The sequence below is a fragment of the Lepisosteus oculatus genome, chromosome 19 (genome assembly GCF_040954835.1).
Source record: "Lepisosteus oculatus isolate fLepOcu1 chromosome 19, fLepOcu1.hap2, whole genome shotgun sequence".
Taxonomy (NCBI): domain Eukaryota; kingdom Metazoa; phylum Chordata; class Actinopteri; order Semionotiformes; family Lepisosteidae; genus Lepisosteus; species Lepisosteus oculatus.
This window is the reverse complement of record NC_090714.1, coordinates 3,799,616-3,822,407: the sequence shown is the minus strand read 5'-3', so window position 1 is coordinate 3,822,407 and position 22,792 is coordinate 3,799,616. Positions and strand designations below refer to the sequence as shown.

At 44.3% G+C, this 22,792-nt stretch overlaps 1 protein-coding gene across 1 annotated transcript in view; it reads right to left on the bottom strand.

The window, feature by feature from the left end:
* The window catches only part of coro7 (coronin 7), a 190,597-nt gene that overhangs the window by 110,963 nt on the left and 56,842 nt on the right, over positions 1–22,792 (bottom strand). The window contains exons 9-10 of the mRNA XM_069180818.1: positions 16,578–16,664; positions 14,227–14,309 (exon numbers count right to left, since the gene is read on the bottom strand). Coding sequence (XP_069036919.1) covers positions 14,227–14,309; positions 16,578–16,664 — 170 coding nt within the window. The remainder of the gene's footprint in view (positions 1–14,226; positions 14,310–16,577; positions 16,665–22,792) is intronic.

Here is a 22,792-nt window from a genome sequence, read left to right as displayed (position 1 = left end):
ACAGTGCGCCAGAACGCTCACCACACACCAGCTTTCAGGAAACCATGATTGGTAAATGCCAGGGAGAAATTTGGCCAGGAGACTGGGGTAACACACCTACTCTTTTTTGAGAAACATCCTGGGAGCAAGGAGAGTCCGTTTCATGTCTCATCCAAAGGACAGCTCAAACAGCATATGCAGAATGAACAAATAAGTGATTGTCAGACCTAACTCTGAATTTGCATCAAAGGGGAATTGTTTAATGAAAAGGGACAGGGATAATAAGAACAAACAATTAGTTAACAGACTTGAAAATAAAAGGATAAAAACTTTAAGGCATTTTGGAACAGCACCGTGTGCTCTCTAGGCTGTGACAATTAAAGAAAGAAATTGGAGTCATTCACTTTATGTCTCCTCTTAATTCTTACTGAACAAGCAGCAACTTCAATTACCAGGTTCTTTCGTTCTGCAACTGAGCTGCAGTCAAGCGCATGACTTCAGCAGGGGTTCCTGCCCCAGTATGTGTCCCATTTTGTGCTAGGTGGTGTCTCAGTGTTGCACGCAATGTTACAGCAGGCCTATTTTAGAATGGAGGTTCTGAATCAACACATGTAAGTACCATACATACAGTATGAGATGCTTCTGTTCTGTTCAACCAGCGTGCTTCTGTTCTGCCATCCTGCTTCATAATTGCTTGCTGAGCCACTGCGTCTCCCAGTACCCAGCAACCATGTTCACAAGAAACAAAATAACAGATGGAACCCTGACAGGGGTGAAACTAGGTGAGAAAAAATAAAAATGACAAAAGTGGTTCATTTTTGTCCCAGTGTCAGTGTACAGACCTATCAGAGAGGGGCTTCCTCTCCAAAAAATGGTATATGAATCAATTTTTAATCTTATTAAAGCCATCAACCTCCTCCAAGCCAGCCTCTGCTGTGCGAGAGTCAGCAGGTGGGGAGCAGCCATGTTGTCATACTGTTTCCATAGAGACCGAACAGATAAGCACTGTAATTCTCCCACACACTCCAGTACTGCCCTCCACCCCCTCCCAGACCCCAGTCCCAGCCTTAACAACCCAACAAAACAGCTCTTCAATAAAACACCTGCAGTTCTGTAAGCCTGGCACTTAGGCAACTTTATGTGACTTTGGAGAAGCAGACCGGTGCAATATTCTCCACATTAACTTACTGACAGCGGGCCTAAATTAGCAGTCCTGATACAGCAAGGTTTATGGGGCCGTCATCCACGCTGACAAGCAATTTGTTTTAATTACGCCTGTCATATGTATAAAAAAAATGAACTCATCGCATCTGGACGTAGTTCAAGAAGCAAAGAAACGTAGGACAGAACGTTAACTGCTTTATTTCAGAAAAGAAAAACAACACAGTGGTTGGCCAAAAATGTCTTACCAACATGTTTCTTAAACAGGATCACATGACATTCTGAAATCTAAAGCGACTTGGTAGGTTTTTATTAAACTATGCATGTAGCTTTTTCAAACTATAGTGGGTAAATAGAAGGATGTGATTCTGTACAATGTGTTGGTGCCTTCTGAGAGCCTTTGTAGCACTGTATCAAAAAAGCCTATCCAGACCACTAACTGATCTTCATGGCATAGAATAGAATAACCCTGACACCATCATGAAAATCAACAAGCTCTGAAAATCAACAAAGATCAAGGACACAAAAACAGTTCCAATCAAGAGGAGTCGCTTTGGCCCACCTGAGCAATTTGGTAATTAGCAGTTAATTGATCTAAGAATCCCATCCCGACGTTTCTTTAAGGAAGGCAGGGTGCTAGCTTCAAAAACACTGCTGAGCAGCTTGTTCCACACTCCCACCACCGTTTGGGTAAAGAATTTTTGTAAGTAGTCTCTTCTAGCTCAGTGTTTCCCACTTCGTATTTACAGGATATGTTTTTACTACCTGCATGCAAAACATTTTGTAAACAATCACCCAACCCACAATGCTGGTAATATAATGAGCACAGAATATGCACTAATAATGCACTTAAATAATGTTTTATTGATTTTAATAAGGCTGAAGATTGGTTCTTAAGTAAATGACTTCTGAGCTAGGTCTATTCAAATATACTGTACTGATAAACACTGGCATCTTACAAAATAGTCTGTGTTAGAAACAAACATGTCAAGCCACATAATTTGGAGATAATAATTTCACAAGACAGTTAACACACTCAATGTGAGTCACTGCAGAAGAATTGTTATTGTTTTTTTTATTCAGTGATCAGAATAGAGGCTTCCATTTTCCCAGAGCAAAAATAGACACACTCCCATCATTCCCATTAATCAACAGCAGTAGCTGTCAAATAACTGTCAAAATCGGTCTATCAAAGAAGAGGATAAGGACAGCCAGTCCCGACCTGTGAACTCGACACACTCCTTTGCATAAAGAAGAACTAATACACGATACAGAACAAAAAACAGCTTAACAGGATCCTTCAAGAAACAGCTCAGTAAGCCTCAGAAAAAGGAAAAAATCAACAGAGGGGAAATGTAACATGTATGTAACAATTTCAGATCCACAGGGCCTCTAAAGTCACTTCTCATTGTTTTTATTAGCCATCCAACCTGTGATGTTGAAGGTTAAATTAATTTGGCTGCTCCTCATCTCTCAGGACTTAAGCTGCTGCTAATATACTGAACATGCCCGAATGTATAAAAATAGGACGATGTATTTTGCAGGCTCCCCCGCACAACTGTGCATGATTGGTACAAATTATCACTCCCCTGCTGCTGTCTGCCTCACATCTCTCATACTGGATCCACCGCAAGGCATCTGTTCAACTTTTCCATTCGCCGATCCTCTCAACATCTGGATTCCCTTCCTCCGAAAACGTCTCGTTGCAAGGAGAGGATTTCAGGCAGGAAGGCTTCTGCGAATCACAATGGGCGTTGCGCTCCATGACGACCTGCCTGTCACCGTCTGGAAGGCTGGGCCTCGCAGATCGAGCCCAGGCGAAGCCCGAGGAGCTCACGCTAAAGAGAGGCACGCAGTGCCCCTGCGACACCTGCATCGAAAAAAACGTCACCGAAAACAGGAGCCCGGCTTTGAAAAGCCCTCCTATTTACGAGGCCCGGAAACAACCAGCGTGCTGAGAGAGAGCGTGCGGTGGTTTGAGGGCATTGTGGGACACTCGGAAAGTTGTAAGTTGCATATTGCCTATTGTAAAAAATCAAGGAACATCAGAAACAAACTAAAGTCTGAAACTTCCACATTAGCGGGCAATAACTGCATGATTTTATTGGAATCACAGAAACTAGGGCAAGCGAAGATGCTTGGAAGTGCATTTAAAACCAAGAACAAGAGGCACTTCTCTACCCAAAGGGTTGTGGGAGTCTGGAACAAGCTACCCAGCCATGTCGTTGACGTTAATGCCCTGGTTTCTTTCAAGAGTCTCTTGGATCAATTAACTACTAACTACCATGTAGGCTAGAGGGTCTGAATGACCTCCTCTCATTTGTTCTTGTATACCATATATATTTCTCTGTTCCATTTTGAAAGGAAAAGAAAAGAGACACAATGTTTCGGCCGTGGAGCCTTCTTCAGGTGTATCAGACAGTTAAACCTGTATAATGTACCACTAAAACCTCATTTAGAATATCATGTATATTTGTGGACTCCACATTAGTAAAAAAGGATACTTCTGCTCTGGATTAAGATGCAATCTGGGGCTTAAAGCAATATGCTCCACTGACAGGCTGAAAGAACTCCTTCACATGTAAAAAAGGCTCCACAGCCAAAACGTTGCGTCTCTTTTCTTCTCTTTTCAGTGTGGAATAAACCTTTACTTGTTCCTTTGCAGCCTACACATGCTGACACAGCTCCCTACTTGAACTAAATCCCCCTGTTGCTGGGCTCACTTCAAGACTGCTATTTTCCACACTACCGTACATTTTTTTTTCCAGTCCAGCCTTTGAAAAGTGTTAGCTGCACAAAAACGCTCGTGTTAGCTGCACAAAGGAAAATGGTGACGAATTCTACCAAGACCGAAAGGACTGAATTTCCCTGCGGGCTACCGTGCGTGAGGTCTGTCCTTATTGGCTCTCTCGGCAGGGCAAGTCGCAAACAGAGGACAGAATCACTGCAGCCCCAGCTCAGAAGTGACCTGCCAGCACCTTGACAAAGATGTTAAAGAAAGACAACTGCCATCCTGGAAGACAGAAACAAGGGAGGGGAAAGAAAGGAACCTCTTTCTGACACGAAACAGGGGCCTTTGGTTGTCTCATAAGAAGAAGGCACCTCAGAGTTTCCCCTGGTCAGCAGATTCGTCTCAGCTCTTTTTCACAGACAAGCAGTTCTAGGGCTTATTTTTGGGCCAATCATACCAGGGTCAGAGAGGGAGAGAGCAAGAAGGGTTGAGGATATAGGAGAGAGCTGGCGGGTCTGTCTGTCTGTGACTCAGTCTATCTAGAAATGCTGGCAGACTGCGGTGAGCTCCAGCCAGGACAGACCAGGCCCGTGCCTCCTGGACAGTGCTCCCCAGACTGTGGTCCGCAGAGCGCCTGCGGTCAAGCAGCAGATTTCACCAGTCCATGGATCCCTCCCCAGAACGGGCTTGTTTACTACACGCAGAAGCTATTTCCCACATGAACAGAACGTTCAATTTAGGTTACATGACTTTGTAAATTTGTTTTCCATTTTAACTTCTGTCTAATGCTGAAGTCTGCAATTTTCTATACAGATCACAAACAAGAGGAGGCTATTCCTGCTGGTTTGGTTTCTCTTAGCTTTTTGATCCAATAATCTCACACATACTTTTTTTTTGTAGGATCTCACAGAACCTGCTTTATTAATATGGCCGGGTAGATTTATCTCGCCTAATATTCGGTGAGTCACATGACATATACAGTAGTAAGCCATCGATTGATCTGTTTACCTTCAAGTGTTACAAAGCAATCATTTATGATTCACTTAAGTTTCTTGAGTATCTCTCCATGGATTCAAAAATACTGATGCAAAGTACTGAATTTTTAGATACTAATGCTTAAGGTAGGTGAGGCCAAAACCTTTTTTAAAAAGTTTATTTAAATCAGATCTTCTCGCCAGATTTAGAATATGCTTCACGGTGTGCGCTCTTATTTCACGGCCTGTGCTGTGTGCTCCCTTCACCTGATGAACTGCAAGAGGTATCCAAACCAAACTGAGTCCTGGCAAACTCAGCCAGGAAGACATCTGTCTAACCTCACCACATACCTGATCAGCAGAAGAAAATGAATCACTCCACTGAAAAGCACAAGAACCTGATTTTCACTCCCTAACCAAGGAGAAAACCAGAGCTGGCAACAGTAGAGGCTTTAAAATTGAACCTTCATTATCCTGGAAGCATAACACATTTAAAACATAAATCCATGTGTCTGTTTAGACAGAGCTGCCCCCCACATCCCCCATCAACAGTTCAACAGCATGGAAAGATGCCAATTTCTCCTTTTCTGCTGTGTGGGAGGATATGATTCAAAGATCCGCAACACGAGGAAGCATAAAAAAATCATTTCTTTGGTTATATACCCACGTTAAGCGCACTTAATCATACAATCAGAAACATACCAAAAGCTAAAAGCACACTGTTGACTGTAGCACATTTACACAGTGTTCTCTGTTAAAAGAACAGAAGAAGGCTTTATCCCACTGCCACTTCAAAATACCTGTGGGATGAAATCAAAACCTCTGAGAATTACATTAGCTGTTTCCTGCCAGTTCTCCAACATTTTCCCCCCCAGAAATTACACAATCTTAGTATTTATCTGCAAAGTTTCATTTCATTACAAACCTGGCGTATTAATGTCCTCCGTGTTTGTCTTTTATAAATAAATGACCTCTCTCACAGTCGGGCTACACCCAGTAACTGCTTTCTTCGTGTGTCATGTAGGGTTAAGACCTACCAGAAAATTCTGCGAACTGGAATTTCACCAAACTCAGACACAGATTTACCACCAGTGGTACAGTGGTTAGCCGTGCTGCCTCTCAGCGCTTGGGCCCTGGGATGAACCCCGTGGAGTCTGTATGTCCTCCCTGTGTTCACTGTGGATTTTCTCCCAGTGCTCCAGTTTCCTTTCACAGTCCAAAGACACACTGGTAGGTTAATTGGCTTTTGGGAAAACTGACCCTGATGTGAACCTGTGCGTGTCTGAGTTTGCGTCTATCTGTCCTGTGTCGGACTGGCGTCCTGTCCAGGGTGTACCCTGCCTCTCTACCCGTTGCTTGCCAGGATAGGCTCCAGGATAGACTCCAGCTCCACCTCCATATTGAAAGAAGTGCTCAAAAACTGGATGGGTGTCACAGATCCTGCACAGCTTCTTTATAAATTTGTTGGTATCATTCTAATGTCATTCACACATTTTACATACAGTACAACGGCACAGTAACAGTTTTTTTTTCTGTGTCTTACGGTTTGTGGCACATGGGTACATTAAAAAGTCAATTTCAGCTGTGGAGCAAACCTAAGTCTGACGTGAAGTTCTCAGCACGCAGTATGCAGCACCAGCTGAGGAGACTGTGAGACAGAAACAGGGGCCGAGAGTCTCAGGTAAAGGGAATAAATCTGCTCCTCTCTGCATTCTGCTGTAACCCCACAGCACGCAAACACACTCCCGACAAACTTACTGATTTAATTTGTCATTTGATGCCATAACTGTTCTATAAAATTAGGTAGTTTAAATAGTGGGGCCAATTCTGGTGTCTCACAAATGCCGAAGATCAAGAGACTTTTGCCCTAATAGAAAATCTTTTGTGCACGTCAGTTCGAGAGCGAGAAAAGAAAAGTGATATCCCAACCAGACCTCTCCTATTAAGAAGAACTCCAAATGAAACTGATTAAAGGGTTTAGGGTGATTACAACAGAATTAGGCCCCTGAAAAACCCCTTTCTCTGATTTGGCCTGAAATGATACTAAGAGGCAACTTCAAACGTGGCAGTGGCCACCTAACTGCAGGGCTTTTAGAGAAGCCCCATTTGTCATCCGTTTAAAATCAGACCTCAGATCACTCAAGCCCGGTCTGGTTCCGATCAAGAAGAAAGCCACGCCAGACAGAGGAAGAAGAAAAAAACGCAACCTTCGCAGCCCGCTGACAAATTAAAAAAACAAATTCGGCAAACAATCAGAAGCCTGATTTTCAGCGCTGCCTCCAATGCAAAACAAACAAGAAAAAATAGCAAATATTATTTTCAGTGACTGCAAATAATTAGAGCCAACTTGAGGTGAAATTTAAAACCGCTGCCAGGGAGTTTATATTTGGTCATGCTACATCGGAGCTAAAGAATGTTTCGCCCGGCCCACACCTCAACCTCCTCACCACTACCTCAAAAAACGAGTACAGAGCCTCTCCCTTCAACCCCTGACTCCCCTCATCCTCTGAGAAAGGAGGGGGTGCCACACATGAGTGCGAATACAGGAAACCCCCAATCCAGCTCTTACAGGAAATACCGCAAGCAAATTGACATGACATTGCCAGCGTTTACTCCAAGCTGGTTGCAATTGAGCTAAATTGGAAGTTCACTGATTGCAACCGGGCCAGAAGGTCTATTAAAGTCATTCTAATTACACTTGAAAAAAAGGATGGGGGTGGGGTGGGGGGGGTTAACGTTCCCATTGCGATAAAAATCGCCTGTAAAAATGGAAAATTGAAATAATAGACCTTCTCAGAGCGAGGCTGCATTGGAGGAACTTCTGAGGCAGTGGTCTCCTCAAGGTTTAATTTCAACCAGAGGGGGGAAAAAATACTGTACTTCTCTTTCCTTCGTCAGAAAAAACTGAAACCTCTATGTGAGGTTTTCGAATATGCTGCAAACCATGGAAAAGGCTCTTAAATTGAGGGGTTCGGGAGGTATAAAATCATAACTCACATTTCGAAAAAAGAAACAGGCCAGAAACATCTGTATTATACACGCGCCTTGTGCTTTCTTTCCAAACTTTTAAACAAACTCCTGTTCAGTTTACTTTAAGGCTGCTCAACATGTGGGCAAGGGTAAGTCAGTGAAGACACTCCCTTTGCGAAGCAGTTAATGAAGCCACTGTGCGTTCAGTCTTTCTATCCAAAAGTTCCAAAGTGTCAAACTGATCAGGACCAGAGCAATATCGCTTAATGAAACACATACCCCCAAACATACTATAGCTTTTTAAGAAACAGAAAAACTAAGCATCAGCAATCTAAGCATCAACCTTATCTGTGCCACACTGTCTGACGCTACAGGTCAGGCTTTCACACAACAGGGTGTTTGGGTCTCAACCACTTTATGCTGTGGGTTGTATCGAACATGAAAACCCAGTTTAATAATGGAGATTTCCACATGAACAGCTTGCATTCCACTGGAACAGAATGGAAATACACCACATTATAACAGCCCTGAGAGGGCCTGGTCCTCTAAGAGAGACCCCGGATGAGTAAAATAGGAATTGTCCTTGCAGTTTCAGGAAGCTGAGACCCGAGAGAGGTTCCCCTCCAACATACAGCACTGGAACCGCAAAGCCCTGAAGCAGTGACATGTAAACACTCTCAGCACTGCCAAAGAGAGGCGATGCTAGAACTTTAAACATTCCCACTGTTAGCCTGTCTCCCAACTCAAACATTCCCAACCTTTCCCAAGGCTGCGCTTACTGTAAGTACCCTGGTCATCCAAGAAGCATCTGCATGTGTACAGTATATGACAGTGAGGGGGAGGAGGAGAAAACTCTTTTGTTCTCAATATCAAGGCTTTCAGCTAAGTATTCCAGGTAAGATAATCCACTAGAAAAATGTAGATTGTGAACCGCATGCACATGCACCACAGTGATGGAAATTACATTCCAGTTGCATAGCAGTTTGATCCATTTCGGACATGCTGGAGGACGTTTAACGCTTGCATTTGCGGAAAGCTAAGGTCACAATCAGGAACTATCCAGCAGCTGCTGTCTGCATTAAGAATCTGCAGCTTGTTGGTCCTAAAAGGGCTCAGACTGCTCTGGAACAGGACTCCCATTTCCAGTCTTTTCTTATCTGAATCACCCAAGTAGTCAAGGAGACAGCTTACGTTTCTAATACTGACAGTGTCACCTGATTCTCGCTCTCAGGAAGGTGATCTTTCCTATCTAGAACTCTCCAGGTCACGCACTGATTGGATAAAGACTCTACCAGTCAGATAGACAAGACACTTCCAGGGCTCTTTGGTTAAACATAGCTGTTCTGATCATCAGAAGCTTTCAGGGGAATACACGCAACTCCTGCAAGTAACTTAAAGGGTAGCGTTGATTAAATTTTCCACCTAATTTCACTCGCAACTCTAGTTTATTCTGGATGTCTCCCAAGTACAGTATAGGAGGAAACTGGCCAGAGGTTTATTGGAATTGAGATCTTGCGAGGGGGCACAGAGAGGGCAACCCCTTGTGTCCAAAGTGCATTAGATCTTGTCTGGTATGCGGGATTATTTCTTCATTAAATGGTGTCTTGGGTTCAAGGAAAACCAGGAGCAGCAGACAACGGGTGAATTTCCAACGCAATGCCTTCATTTTCTCGCACTACTATTTCCTCTTTCGAAGATCCTCGCCATGAATCCCAAGGCTGTGGATTTTAAACACACTAATATCTTGGGCTGCACTCTATTTGAACTTGTGCATGAGAAATTCATAACAGTTCCCTGTATGATCAGCAGCTAGGACATTTTACATCCCCAGGTTTCCAATCAAGGACCCACAAAACAGAATCAGACCACTGCAATAGAATCCTGTTTCAGCAATGACTTGACTGCCCTAGGAGCAGCATCTCCAATCCTCCACCATCCCCTTAACAGTGAAGTAAATGCAAAGATCTGTCACGTGGTATCAGCATGGTTTCAGCTAGATTCTAGATGGCCATCCAGCCAGATCCATCTCTGCTGATGCAGGGGGTCAGGTTTTTAGAGTTTTCATCCAGGTAGAGGACCAGGTGAGAACATATAATAACTCTTGTTTATTATATTGAACAAAAAAGAAGACGCTTGTTTCCGGAAACTAACCACTACTGGACATTCAGAAAACATAAAAAAATATGCCCTAATGCCCCCTGGACAGAATATACAGTATATAGGACTATCTTAATAAGATATAACCAAATAGTCTGCAAAGTAAATTTAAGTGAATTGTTTGCTGATTACCATATTTGGATGCAGAGTACATTACCACAAGTATTGTCAGGGAAATGGTTGTATGTGACAATTAAGGCCCTAAGTATAAGGATAAAAAAAACAAATATAAGAAATGGATACAGCAGGTCATTTTTCCCCCTAAATCAGACATTACAGATTGGGTGCGCAGATGAACCTTCCCCATAAGAGTAACGCCATGTGTATAGTGAATCCAGGGTGCACCGCAGATACACATTGCAAAATGGAGGTGTAAGTACAAAAAGGAAGAGAAGCCTGGAAACTCGCATTGTGAGGGCAAGTTCTGAACAAGTAAAGTCCATCCCTTTTGAAGATAATTGAGTGTGTATCCCTTTTCACAGAAGAGAAAAGAAAAAAAAAAAGAAATAAAATCTTAGCATAGTGCAGACCTTGCTTAAATCTGTTCATAGGAGAAAAACAGAAATTAAAAGAGGTCAGTAACAGGAGGTACAACATTGAGGTTTCCATGCCAGTGTGCTGGGCATGTAACCTCCCTTCTCCTCACACCTGACTAGGAGCAGGGATCTGCACTCCAGTCATGCAGGTTTCATAAGGAACTCCTCAATGACACAGTTCTTGGACACAGCTGCAGGCAAGGTCAATTTAAAAAAGCAAAACAGTCAATTAAGTCATTAGGCGCTCCTGTGGCTGTCCAGGGCAAGGATCAACACTTTTCTGCACATGATCCAAGGGCATGTCTCCTTTTATACAAAGGTGCCATTTAGCGCAATCTGCAGGACACGTCTCCATCCGCCAAGGAAATGGAGGAAGTCTTCCCCCCTAAATAATGACCAAGCAGCTACAGTCCACATCTTGAAAATGAAGGCAGTATTTCTAATGCTATGATACTGCCTTCTAGTTTGACTCTTTAATATCATTGCCACATTCATGAATTCAGTTTCACATCTGCAAAACAGTCAAAGAAGCTTTTCTTTCCTCCCTGACTGACCAAAGGAAGAAAAATAAATCTGCAGCAATGCTCTATGTTTGATGTGGGCAGTCGTAGGGAGTCATGTGTTGCAGGAGACTGCTAATTCATTCTGGCCCAAGACCGGCTTCCAGCAATACCACCTCGGAGCCTGAATTTACCACAGTAATCTCAGCAGGGCTGGCTCTGGTCACTACATGGATGGGAGGCCTCTAATGAAACTCAGGATTTGCTGTACAGAAGGTGGTGCTGTAGGTGGCCACTTTAATAAGTGACTCACTGCAGGAGGTCCCATCATATGGATGAGATTTCAAACCAAGATTATGTCCTCATTATGGACATTAAAGGCCCTAATGTTTTCTCTGCAAGAGCAGGCATGCTCACCTTCCTGTCATTGTACAATCAATCCCATGTTGTAAAACCAACCTGACCCCTCCTACTCTAAGTGGAGTTTTATTTCCTGTATCACACCCATCCCCCAGGTCACCAGTGGAAGAAGAGCTCTTGACCTGAACTGGGGTTGCTACTTAAAGCCTGAGAGAACTATGATCAAGTCCTAGATACTTTTTGTGTTTTGCAGACCTGCTGATTGAAGGTTGGACACTATACGGATCCGCTAACAAAAGGTGAAACCTGACACCACAGAAGACCAAAGCTAAGATGTTTGCAACCAGCTAATTTCTCTTGTGCAGACAGGATGTCTGGATGATTGAAGGTATTTCTGAGTCAACAAGGCCTTTATAACAGAACCTCTCCAAAGGGACTAAACTAAACAGTGGAGATGGAATTTGAAGTGGTTGTTTGCCAATAAGTATAATTTTTTTTGTCTTTGACAGATCAAACGAGCGAATGTAGTTTCAGCGAAGGAAACACTGAAGAGGTTCTAATGTCAAACGCGTGAGTTTTCACAGTGTTTCAAAAGCCAGCTAAACTTCAACTAAGGTTCACAAAACAGCAGTCAACTGGGAGGAGGGGGGGTTATCCCAACAAACAATGTACCTCTTTTCCTTGTCCGTTATCTCTTGCTTTAAGCTTTAACTGTCGCTTCCAGAAAAAACAATGAGTTCGCAAGGTTTTTAACAAAATCCTCCACATTTTTGTTGCCTTTCCACTGGCTTCGTTTTTCCCTCGCCGAGCAGACCTGACCACACCAGCTTCCTCAAGCGTCCCTCACGCCTGTCCTCACATCCGTCCTACCCTGGCAACGCGGCGATCAGGCCGAGGCGACAGAGGCACAGTCCGTCTACTGAGCGCCAAGGAGCTGAGCCCCTCATCCTCCGCAGAGTAATCCTTGGCCTAGCTCCTCACGCCTGATGGCAGGAGGGCTCAGGCTAACCGCTCAGGGAAGGTCCATAATAATCCACTTGGAGCTTTCGCACCCACTAAATGTCAAGACGTATGCCTGCCCCAGGCCTGTGATGCCATTAAAATTCGGAGCTACGGCATCCAGCTGTTCCAGAGTTTTATTTGTACTCTTAATTTACGGCCTGCATATTTTCCTGGTTTACTCCCTCCACCCACCCAAGTACAGCATCAAACCTTCACAGATTCCTTGATGGAGACTAGAGCCTGTTAAACAGCAGACTCTCCCCCAGACTAAAGAAAAGCCAAAGAAGCCGGTTGGTAAGAAAGGTAGGAATCACTCAATACTTTTTATTCCGCTAAAAACATACCTTTTTATCCATAGATTTATTAAATTGACACAGTGGTCTACTACAACGTTTATGTCACGATCAAAACGACCTTTTCACTCCTAATTTCCAATGACAATCATTCTAGCTTGTTAAGTGCTTTTGCATCTGATGGCTTGCATTTGAACTCAGCTCTTAACAAGCGCATTACAGGTTTTTACGTGATCAATAAAATAGTTTCTCCCAGGTCTTCGGGTGTTGCCAATTTAAAGACACACAGAAAAAACAAAAACATACCCTGGGCCCTCTAAAAACTAAAAAAAATCCCATTTTCTCATCCAGTAAGCTCTCAAGACTTTGAGGTTCCTCATCAATGGTACATTGAACAGTTCATAACCAAACACTGTGGTTGCAGTTTGTGTACAATTCCAGGTCATTATCCTGGGAGAACGCAATATGTTTTTCACAGGTCCCCTGTGCCCGAGCAGTAATAGAGAACATCAATTACAGTCGCAAAAATCAGAGGGAAAAATAATCCCACGATCTGACTTTCGATCCACCCAGGGTTTTTTTTAGTTCTCACTCGTTACGATAAAGCGGATACTAAACAGCTTCCCTGTAGAAATCGCCTCTCACTTTTAGGAAAAGTGCGCTCTCCACAAAGTCACAATAAAAGCAAACGTACACATCCAGGCTGATTCATCTCGACAATGACCAACTGAGTTAACTGACACTTTCCTGAAAATGCCAGGTGCATTTTAGTAGGAAATATAATAGACAAAATAAAGCACAGATAAAATAGACAGAAACCCCTCTAGCCTGTGAATCCATCTTCCCACCGTACAGTAGCAGTACTGGAGTCTGGTGTGTATCTGCATTGAAGACGTTGATGCATAACACTGAACTCTCCTTATTCTGAGCTATTTTATGATATAACAATCCTTTAATATCAACAACCACTCTCAGGTTTTTCAGGCTCTTGATGATCTCTTTCAGTGAGAAGCCAGGGAAGAGCTGTGCTCAAACCTTAATCAAGGACTAACTGCAGGCCAGGTTTTGACGAGGCGTTTTTAAAGCAGCATGAGGGATGTGTAGGGGGACTTTTACTTTTGAAAAGAAGGGTCGAAATGTCGAAGGAATCGAGGCTGAGGCCTAAAATTATAAACACCAATACATAGATTTTGAAACTAAAAAAAGAAAACAGCCAAATCCTCAATCCTAGTGAAATGCTGATTTTCAGTCTTATCAAACATGTCCAGCACACCACATTGGTTCGGTAAGACAGTTGCAAGACAAGGGGTCAGAGGAGCAGTTTGGAAGCATGACTTGTGTGGAATTCCTCCTACGACAAACAGTTGTTGTTATTCTTCACAGTTGTTAGAGCTGACAGGAAACCATGTGCCGAGAAATGACAAGAATGTGCCAAGTCGCTGGTAGAATTCTCTCCTAACAAAGACGTCGTTCTGTCGCGTTGGCCTGCCAGCTCTGCCGCGCGGACCAACAGGCCGTGACCAGCCTGGGCCACCCAGAACGGACAGGACGGCCGCTACTCACCCTGCGGAGGTGCCCAGAGACACAGAGCCCAGCGAGAATCCCAGCTTTCTGGCATCCCACACTTTCACTTCCCTCTCGCGCATCTGAGGGCGAGACAAGACAGCCGGGTGAGGACGGTCACCTGTCTCCAGGCTCCCCCAGCTGAGTCCTCGTCGAACCAATGTCCACAGAGTCGCCACACAGACTGCAGCCCTGTGGTCCTGAGACTTTCGTTTTGGTTACTCATCGTTAAGAAGCAAAAACCAGTCACTGGTTGGTTCCAGATGTGAACAGAAACATCCCAAGTGAAGAAACAACCCCAAAGATGTCAATCCCCAACATTAAAAAAAAACACATTTATACAAGGGTTTATCTAACTCTGAGAAGGGTTTCAAAATCCCAAACAAGTGCGTTGCGTGTGGGCGAAGGAATTCACATATTTGACACAAATTAGATTTAAACGCTTAAGAAATAATGTGTTTTTGATAGAAACTGTAAGAAAAGGCTGAAGAGTGTCAAATCAGACATCTAAAAAAAAAACAATTCTGTCATTCACCCAAGAAGCATTATGCATTAAGAGTGGAAAAAGATCATTAATCTTTCTCACTTCCCCTCTCAGCAATATACAATATTGTTTGTTAAGTCAACATTTGTTCAGAGACCTTTTCATAGTTTATCCAGCATTTTAACTTACTGGTTTCAGTTTTTGACTCACATTATTTTGGCAGGGATGACTGTTTTCAATACAATAGTGACAGACCAGCCCAGTTAAAGACTGTGGTTACGCTGGGTTCACCACAGTGCCAGAAAGACTCAGCGCTTTTTCATTGTGCTACGGATTTTGGTGGGAACAAAGTTCACAAGCCCAGTTACCTATGTTGCAGAGCTCCAACGCCAATGACTGATGCAAAAGAAAAACAAAAACAGATCGGAGTATTCAACAGAACCAAACTGAGTCCTGCTGGGATCCCAGTGAACACACTCCAATCTCCAGAAGAAACAGGTAGAATCCCCTTTTTAACCAGTTTCTCTTGGGTGAACTACCCAATGGGAGCAGACACAGGCCAGTAAGAGAAGAGACACAAACAGAAACAGCTCCCCCAGCTGTTTCACACAGTCTAACCCACCACCCGCAAGCCAGAAGTCCTCTTCTGTGTGCAAGCACATGTGAGGCTGAGACTGAACCCTAACAAACGAACAAGGTCAGATGGCGGTCAGATTCGAGGGGAACTGCAACACTGCTCTTATACTTTGGGGTTAGAAAGAATCAGCATTGATGAGTGCGTTTCAAACCACAATAAAGTCAATTATACACAGTAACTTGTAAAACTTGTAAAAACCAATTTACGTAACAAAACAGATTAAATTTCCAGGTACACGCAGCGCCATATTCAGAATAAAGCAACAAAACGTCTGTTGAGGTGAAGCGGCCCTGTTACTTTGTAAACAAGCAGGCTTGTAAAAACATCTCTTTTAATCCCACAGAAAGATTGCTCCTGACCTCAAGACAGCTTTGCTGACAAATACTACGTATTTGTTAACTCTGCAGATAATGTTGGAAACTTTCCACTGTGAAATATCTGTGCTTATGCGCTAGTACCTCACTTTGCACGAGCCATTACAGTGACTACTGAGCAGGAAGGGCCGCCGCCTCACGTCACAGTTCTCGCAAACTCTTGCTCTCGCCGGGGTTTGTGACAACATGGCGACCTCCTGTAATTCCACAAAGTTTGTGAATTTTGTGCTTAATTAAAAAATTGTCAACTTTTTCTATGGCGCCAAGGAATGTATTTTGTTACCAAGATTTAATAACCAAGTGTGAGAAACTGGGACCAAAGTTCCCCTTTAATTTAATCAGATATGAGGTGGAAGCTCATTGTAATGACTGTAGAGGCACTTATTGAAGGTCTACTAGGGCCAGCTGGTGGGTTAGTCCCAACTGGAGGAGCGGCGCATCTCTTAGTGACATCACTGCAAGCACGCAGGAGCCTGGCAAGATGCTGAATTTAGAGTTTTGCTTAAAGCTGCCACTGGCCAACTAACACTCACTGCAGCCCACACTGCAGATTACACACCTGAGTAAAAGCTCCTAGCACAGATCAGACACATCCTGAGTGTCATGTGGGGTCTGAGGCAGACGATCATGGAGAAAGCAGCTGTTTTTACTTTATATTCACGGACAGAGCAGACAGCTTTCCCAATTCCTTTCCAGGTGCGCTCTCACTAAAAAACTGCCAGGCCATATATGAGAGTGGAGTTTCAAAACTTCTGCAGTGATTTTGAGCGACCCTGTCTGAACTTCCGCCCTGCTGTTGAATGAATAACTACAACAGAGGCAAACAGGGGGGTAGGTACTTCAGCTTGAGCCTTACCTGATTGAATCCCGTTGTCAGGATATTGTCAGAGTCCTTGATCCAGATGACCCGTGAATCTTTATTATTTGGATGGCCTGCTGCGCTCTGGAAAAGAAGAGGGCAACCTTCAACAAGAGCACAACATTAAACACCAATGGAACGGCCCTCCTAAGCCCTTTTGATCTTTAGATTACAGCTGCGTGCCTGGGGGGGAAGGCAGTACAGACAAAATTCAGGGACTGAGAATCAAAGGGATTAGCAGGCCGCAGTTTGGTGCAGTGGGGTATTTTGGCTTAAAGGTTACAACTAAGGTATTATGAGGTTAAGCCAGGTCCAAGGAGCTAGGCAATCTTAGGAAGCAGACTGATTCATTAGTTAGAGCTCTGGTTGTGGAAGGCAGCTGGATGTTGAGATCAGAGCTGGAAGGACAGGAGGGGAACAAACCAATTGACTGGTCTGAAAAGACTGAAAGACTAAGAACAAATAGAAACCAGAAACCAAACTCTCGTTACTCCAAGGAGTCTACTTCAGGCTTTGACTTGGATTTTCTGCAATACTTGTTGACCTTTGAACCCAAGGCCAGGGGCATCCTTCACTGTCACAGCACTGATCACTAGTGGTGGTGGGGATGAACAATAAAACCAGCTGGGTGTTTACCCTGTGTCTTGACCTGCTGTTGCTGTGCAAACTTGTCAAGAGCCTGCCTTGTGGAGAGGGGCTGTAAAAAGCACAGACTGGAGGGCCGAGAGCTGTGACACCCAGGAAGGCTGGAGGCAGGTTTATTGTGCTGTAGCCGGGCAGACAACAAGCCAGGGGTCAAAGAGCAAAGTGGGTGGGCAGCCTGGACACAAACAACACTGCCAGAGGTTTATACAAGAAGGGTGTTACCTCCTGGCTAGTAAGCTCGGTTGTTTAAAGCACAGTGCAAACAAAGCCAAGGGCATGGGTTCGATTTCTGCTTGGGCCAAACCCAGAGGACTTCTTCAGAATGCACAGTGCCAATGCAAACCAGAGGACAGACATGGAAACTACATGGAAGCACGCTGAAAACCAAGATCAGGAGGCAGGAGGCATTGCGTCACATTTATATGCTTTTTGAGTCAAGGCAGCAGAATACAATATGGCTGGATTCTCTATTGCTAAAGTCTGAATTGCTTCACACTCAAAACTATGCTGAATTCTGCTCTGTTCTGCCAAACTAAGGACATCATTTCATAATTGCACCACAAAAAAATCTACTCTAAAATGGCTATGTTGGGGTAATAAGTCTACTTTAATCTGTCCCAGGGAGACTCTAGTTTTTATTACTAAAGTAAATATTCTTTTTTGTGTACTTTCAAGTCTAAAGAATGATTCGCCTCAAATTCAAAGTAGAACCTGGGCCAAACAGACAGAGATGTTTCCACAGAGTGTTGATTTTCAAAATGCCAAAACCCTGTTCTTTTCTAAACAGCTTTGACTTCACATGGCTACATTACAGCAGAAGCAGCATCGTGGTCTGAGTGTTGGAGAGCTGTGCCTGAGGCACAGAGGCACGTCATTGACATTCTGTCAAATCTGAGCACAAACTGCTAAGGAGAAAAGACAGATTATGCACCTGGGAGGCATGCACAACCAAAAGCATTTGCCTCGAAGTAAGAACACCCTTATTAGACTAACTTACTATGTGACTGCATATTGTCAGACTCACCCCTACTGCAAAGCTGCAGGGTGTGCTAGTGTTTGCCATGGTAGCCACCTGTCACTCAGTGCTGAATACCATGGAAATATGTGCCGACAGGAAATCTGCATCACCTGCAAGCAATCTACAGTACATCCAGGCCAGCATCAGGTGGTACAGAATATTTAAGGACTGCTCTGACACTCCTCCAGTCTCTGTTATAGAGTTTCGCCTCTGAGACCCTCGAGTCTCGAGTTTGCTCCTTAGCTTTTGATTCCTGACCCCTGATTGTGTTCACAATCTTGTTCCCTGATCATCCTCGACTTTGACCCTGCCTGCGTCTACGACACCAATCTGAAAATCCCCTGCACCTCGCTACCATGCCTCCCCTCACTTTGCTCCAACCTGGATTCCCCTCTGTGCTTTGGATTGTGTTTGCATCTCCTTCGTCAGCCTTGGCCCTAGCATCCTCGATCACAAACCTGAACTGCATTCTCTGCCTGCTACACCTCCACGCCTCCCGTTTGCGCAGCTCTGTGCGGTGTCCCCAAGTCCCCAGCCAGCTACCTGAGGGCTCAGCTCACTCAGCTCTCCTATTAGTGACGATATGTGCAGCCCGTTGCCATACACGTGCAGCCCTGCTCAGCTCCGCCGTGTGCGCAGAGCGCTGTGCAATTTCCCTAGTCGGCGGCCTGGTTTGGAGTTTCCCTGTCTCGTCTGCCTCTGTCGCCAAGCACGTGGGTTCATCTTACGTCTCATATATCCATGGCTCATTCCCCTCGAACAGCGGGTTATTACACTGTACTGTAAATTTGGAGCTACTGCTTAAAGCAACCTTAAGAAACAGTAAGCAATTGGTGGAAATAATTGGTAATAGGCGGCCATATGGACCTGTAATTCAATTAAGGCCAATTATATTAATAACATTAAGCCAATATACACAAACTCAGTAACTATTACAGATAAATGAGTATATTGCACTGGCCATTATGTCAGTTAGCCTTAAACAAGCTGCCATTGATTACTGTCAAACACCACAGTTTGGACTCTTCTGTAAAGAGAAATAAGATCAAGACTTTATCAGCCCACTGATTCAAATCTGCTGCCTGTTCCAGTCGCTTAGTTGTTTTGCTTCTCCGTTGTGAAGATCCCAGAGCGTCTACACCCCCTTGCGACCATCTTCCATTAATGGGCACCTTAACTGCTCTTGAAGATGTATGTGCGGCGAGGCCGTCCTCGATTTACCCTTATGGATCATCCCTGCCTAGGCAGAGAATCTACTCTGAGGATGAACTGCTTTCAGATAGTCTGGGCTCTCTTCCTCGACCTTTGCGTGTCAGTGGCCCCACTGCTGCAAACTCTCCCAGGAGCCTTGCGTGTAGCGCCATGTGGCGCCCTCTGTAGACAAAACTTTGATTTTCAGTTGTCATGAGCACCCTCCCTCCCAGGAGCCACTGGATTAAAACATTTCAAACTCTGCAGGTACTCCTGTTACTGCGTGTGCCTAGATACCCACAGTTCCTTACCACACAAAGGGCATTATTCTGCCATGTGAACTTTGCATTATAAAATCATTTTGCCCTGCTTCCATGATTGTTTTCATATAACTACTACTATTACTAATAATAATAATTGCTTACACTTTCATAGCACTTTTCTTGACACTCCACTCAAAGCGCTTTAGAGGTAACTCTTCTCCACCAACACCAATCTATAGCTCCCATCTGGATGATGCACTGATAACTAATACTTTTAGATCAGTACAGTATCATTTAAAAACAGTTAAGAGTTCAAGATTACCAGATCTCAAACTGCATAACAGTTGTTGGTTTTTTTTAAATAACTGAAGGTTCTTTTGCTTCTAGTGCGTCTCAGGATGCCTTGATAAGTGATTCATTTATACTCTCAGGTTGAAAGAACTTAAGTTTTCCAACTGTATGGCAGAGCATTTAAAACCCAAAGGGTACCTAAAGAGTGAAGGGAGTGTGGAACAAGCTACCCTCCAATATTATTGAAGAAGTATCCTGGTTTCTTTCAAGAAACTTCTGGATGAGATCCTGGAGCCAATTAATCACTAACTACCAAACAGGCTGTTCTTACGTTCTTCTGATGTTGTCATTCAAATGAACTGCACAGCTAGCAGAAGAGCAGGCAGGGTCTATGAGCAGCCCAGTCTTGCAAAACATCGTGAAATGGACACTAGATGAAAAGAAAATCTGTCAAGAGATTGGAAGACATTGACTGGGCTTCAATTTAAAGCCGAGCACAGCAGCTGTGTGACAAAGCCAGGACGAGGTGTTTTTAATTAAGAAGAAATTAAATAGGGGTGGGGGAGAACCACACTGTCTATATAACGTCTTTTTTTTACTGAAATTTCAGAAGCGGAGCTGCAGCTTTCCGGAAATCTCCTGACCTCACCACTTCAGAAAGTTCTGGAACAAGCCCGCGCTCTGAGCTCTCCAGCACACCGCACAGGCGCCGACAGCGGCCCAGCTGCTGAGCAAGCACGATGGTGAAGGTTCGTCGAAGAAGGCGGGGGAAAGAAAACGTGGAAAAAGCCACCTCAATGTGCTGCCTCTCTGTCAGAGAGAGTAACACGCTCGTCTCTTAAGGCAAGAATGATCTTGCTGTCAGGCCCAGTGGCCGGAAGTGCGTCTCTGGTGGGGGGAAAAGGGGAGCCAGTAAATATGATCTCATCAGGGAGAAGATGGGATGATGGGAGAGATGAATGTCTCTTTTCCAGCGTTAGTCAAGAGACACGGCGAAAACGCCAGCAGACTACGGCAAAAACACTCCAGATGTACAGCACATTGTTGCTAAGGAAAGGACTGGAAAGGTTTGCAGAAGTAGAGTTTCCCCTATCAAGGTCTTTTTTGTTCCTTTCTAACTTGAGTTATTTATTTGAGGTTCCCAGGATCTGCCATTTATTTTTAGTCTGTTTTTGGGGTTAACTGGCTTCGGGGAAAACTGGCACTGAATGTGTGTGTCCGTGTGTGCCCCGCTATGGACTGGCGTCCTGTCCGGGGTGTATCCCGCCTTGTGCCCACTGCTTGCCAGGATAGGCTCCGGCTCCTCCCGGGATCCTGTGTCGGATAAAGTGGTTAGAAAATGGATGGATGGAATTAGTGCAGAATCAAGCCAAGAAAAAAACAAATTGGGGTTTTTGAGGCAAGTGGCCTGAGTTGCTTCTGTAATTCTGGAAGAACTCCAGAACGCATTACGCAGGAAAAAGAAGATGCCATTCCAGCTCATTTTTCATCACTCACTCCTCCATGAGCCTGTCTTGTTTTTAGAAAAGGGATGGACGGATTTTAGGTTCCTGACTGAGGCATTTTTCTTTTCCTTTTGTTTGTTCAAGACCTGCTGTGTCGCCTGAAAGAAATGGCTGATTATCGCTATTGGTCCCGATGTGATGCATCCAGGTACAATTTCTGAACCAGTCACAGCTCGGGGAAGCAACAAGCCCAGGAAGCAGATTCTCTGGGAAGGATGATTCCCTGCTCGGAAGCACTTTCCTGATGCTCAGCCTCCTTCAGGTGCTGTCAAATAGAAAGGACCAACGGGACTTTTTTCAGCAACTGAGAAAAAAAGAACTACCCCCCCTCACTGGAGGTACACTGTCCTTGTAGTTTGGGCACCTGATTGTGGAAGCACACTCAAAACAACACCAACACACTGGAAAATAAAAACTCCCGGAGCTCTTCAACTTTACGCTGCTGTAATCCACACCCTTTGCATGTTGACTGGATGTGATTTTAAATCGCCTTGGCTAAAAGCGCCTGCCAAAATGAAAGGGAAGGCATCTGTTCACATTTTAAAAAAAATGACGAGCATTTTAGCATTTGTTTAAGGTTAAGGTTTCTAACCAGATAGCAGTGACTGTGTAATGCACTTTATAATCCACTATTTGTGCTTTCCGCTCTATCTTGAATGTGGGAACTGTACTCCAGTACTGAATCAGTGATTTACAGCAGGTCAGTTTGTATCGTTCCACAGCTCTCAAGGCCATGCATTGATAGGATGAACAAATAAGGGAACATGTTCAGGCAACAGTTTAGTATCTGATTTTATTAACTTCTTTTAACATCTATTGTTATACATTGTTTGTTCTTATCTCTTGCTGTACTGGCTGAGAGCACAGCAGATTTATTTATTTTTTTCTGCAGGAAGAGCAGCTTGGAAAGTCAGCTGAGGTCACGCAAAGATCTCCAGTTCATTAGCGGAGGGCTACAAAACCGCAGGCTCTCCGCTGACGCTTCCTCTTGCCCGTCACCTCTTTCAGCCCTGTACTATCGGAAAGCCACTTGTGCCTGTGAACCGTCACAGCAACCCACAGAATTAATCCCAGACGCCCCCAGGCACATGGCAAAACAACACGCTGGGTGGGCCACCAGTCCATCACAGTGCCCAAACAGCAATCCCAATGGAGCTAGTCAGCATGTCTAGAGTAACCGCAGTACTTGGTGAAAAAACCACAAGAGCACAGGAAGAACGTGCACACTCCACATAGAAGGCTGTCTCCAGGGCCCAAGAGCTGAGAGACAGCAGCGCTAACTGAGACACAACACTGCCC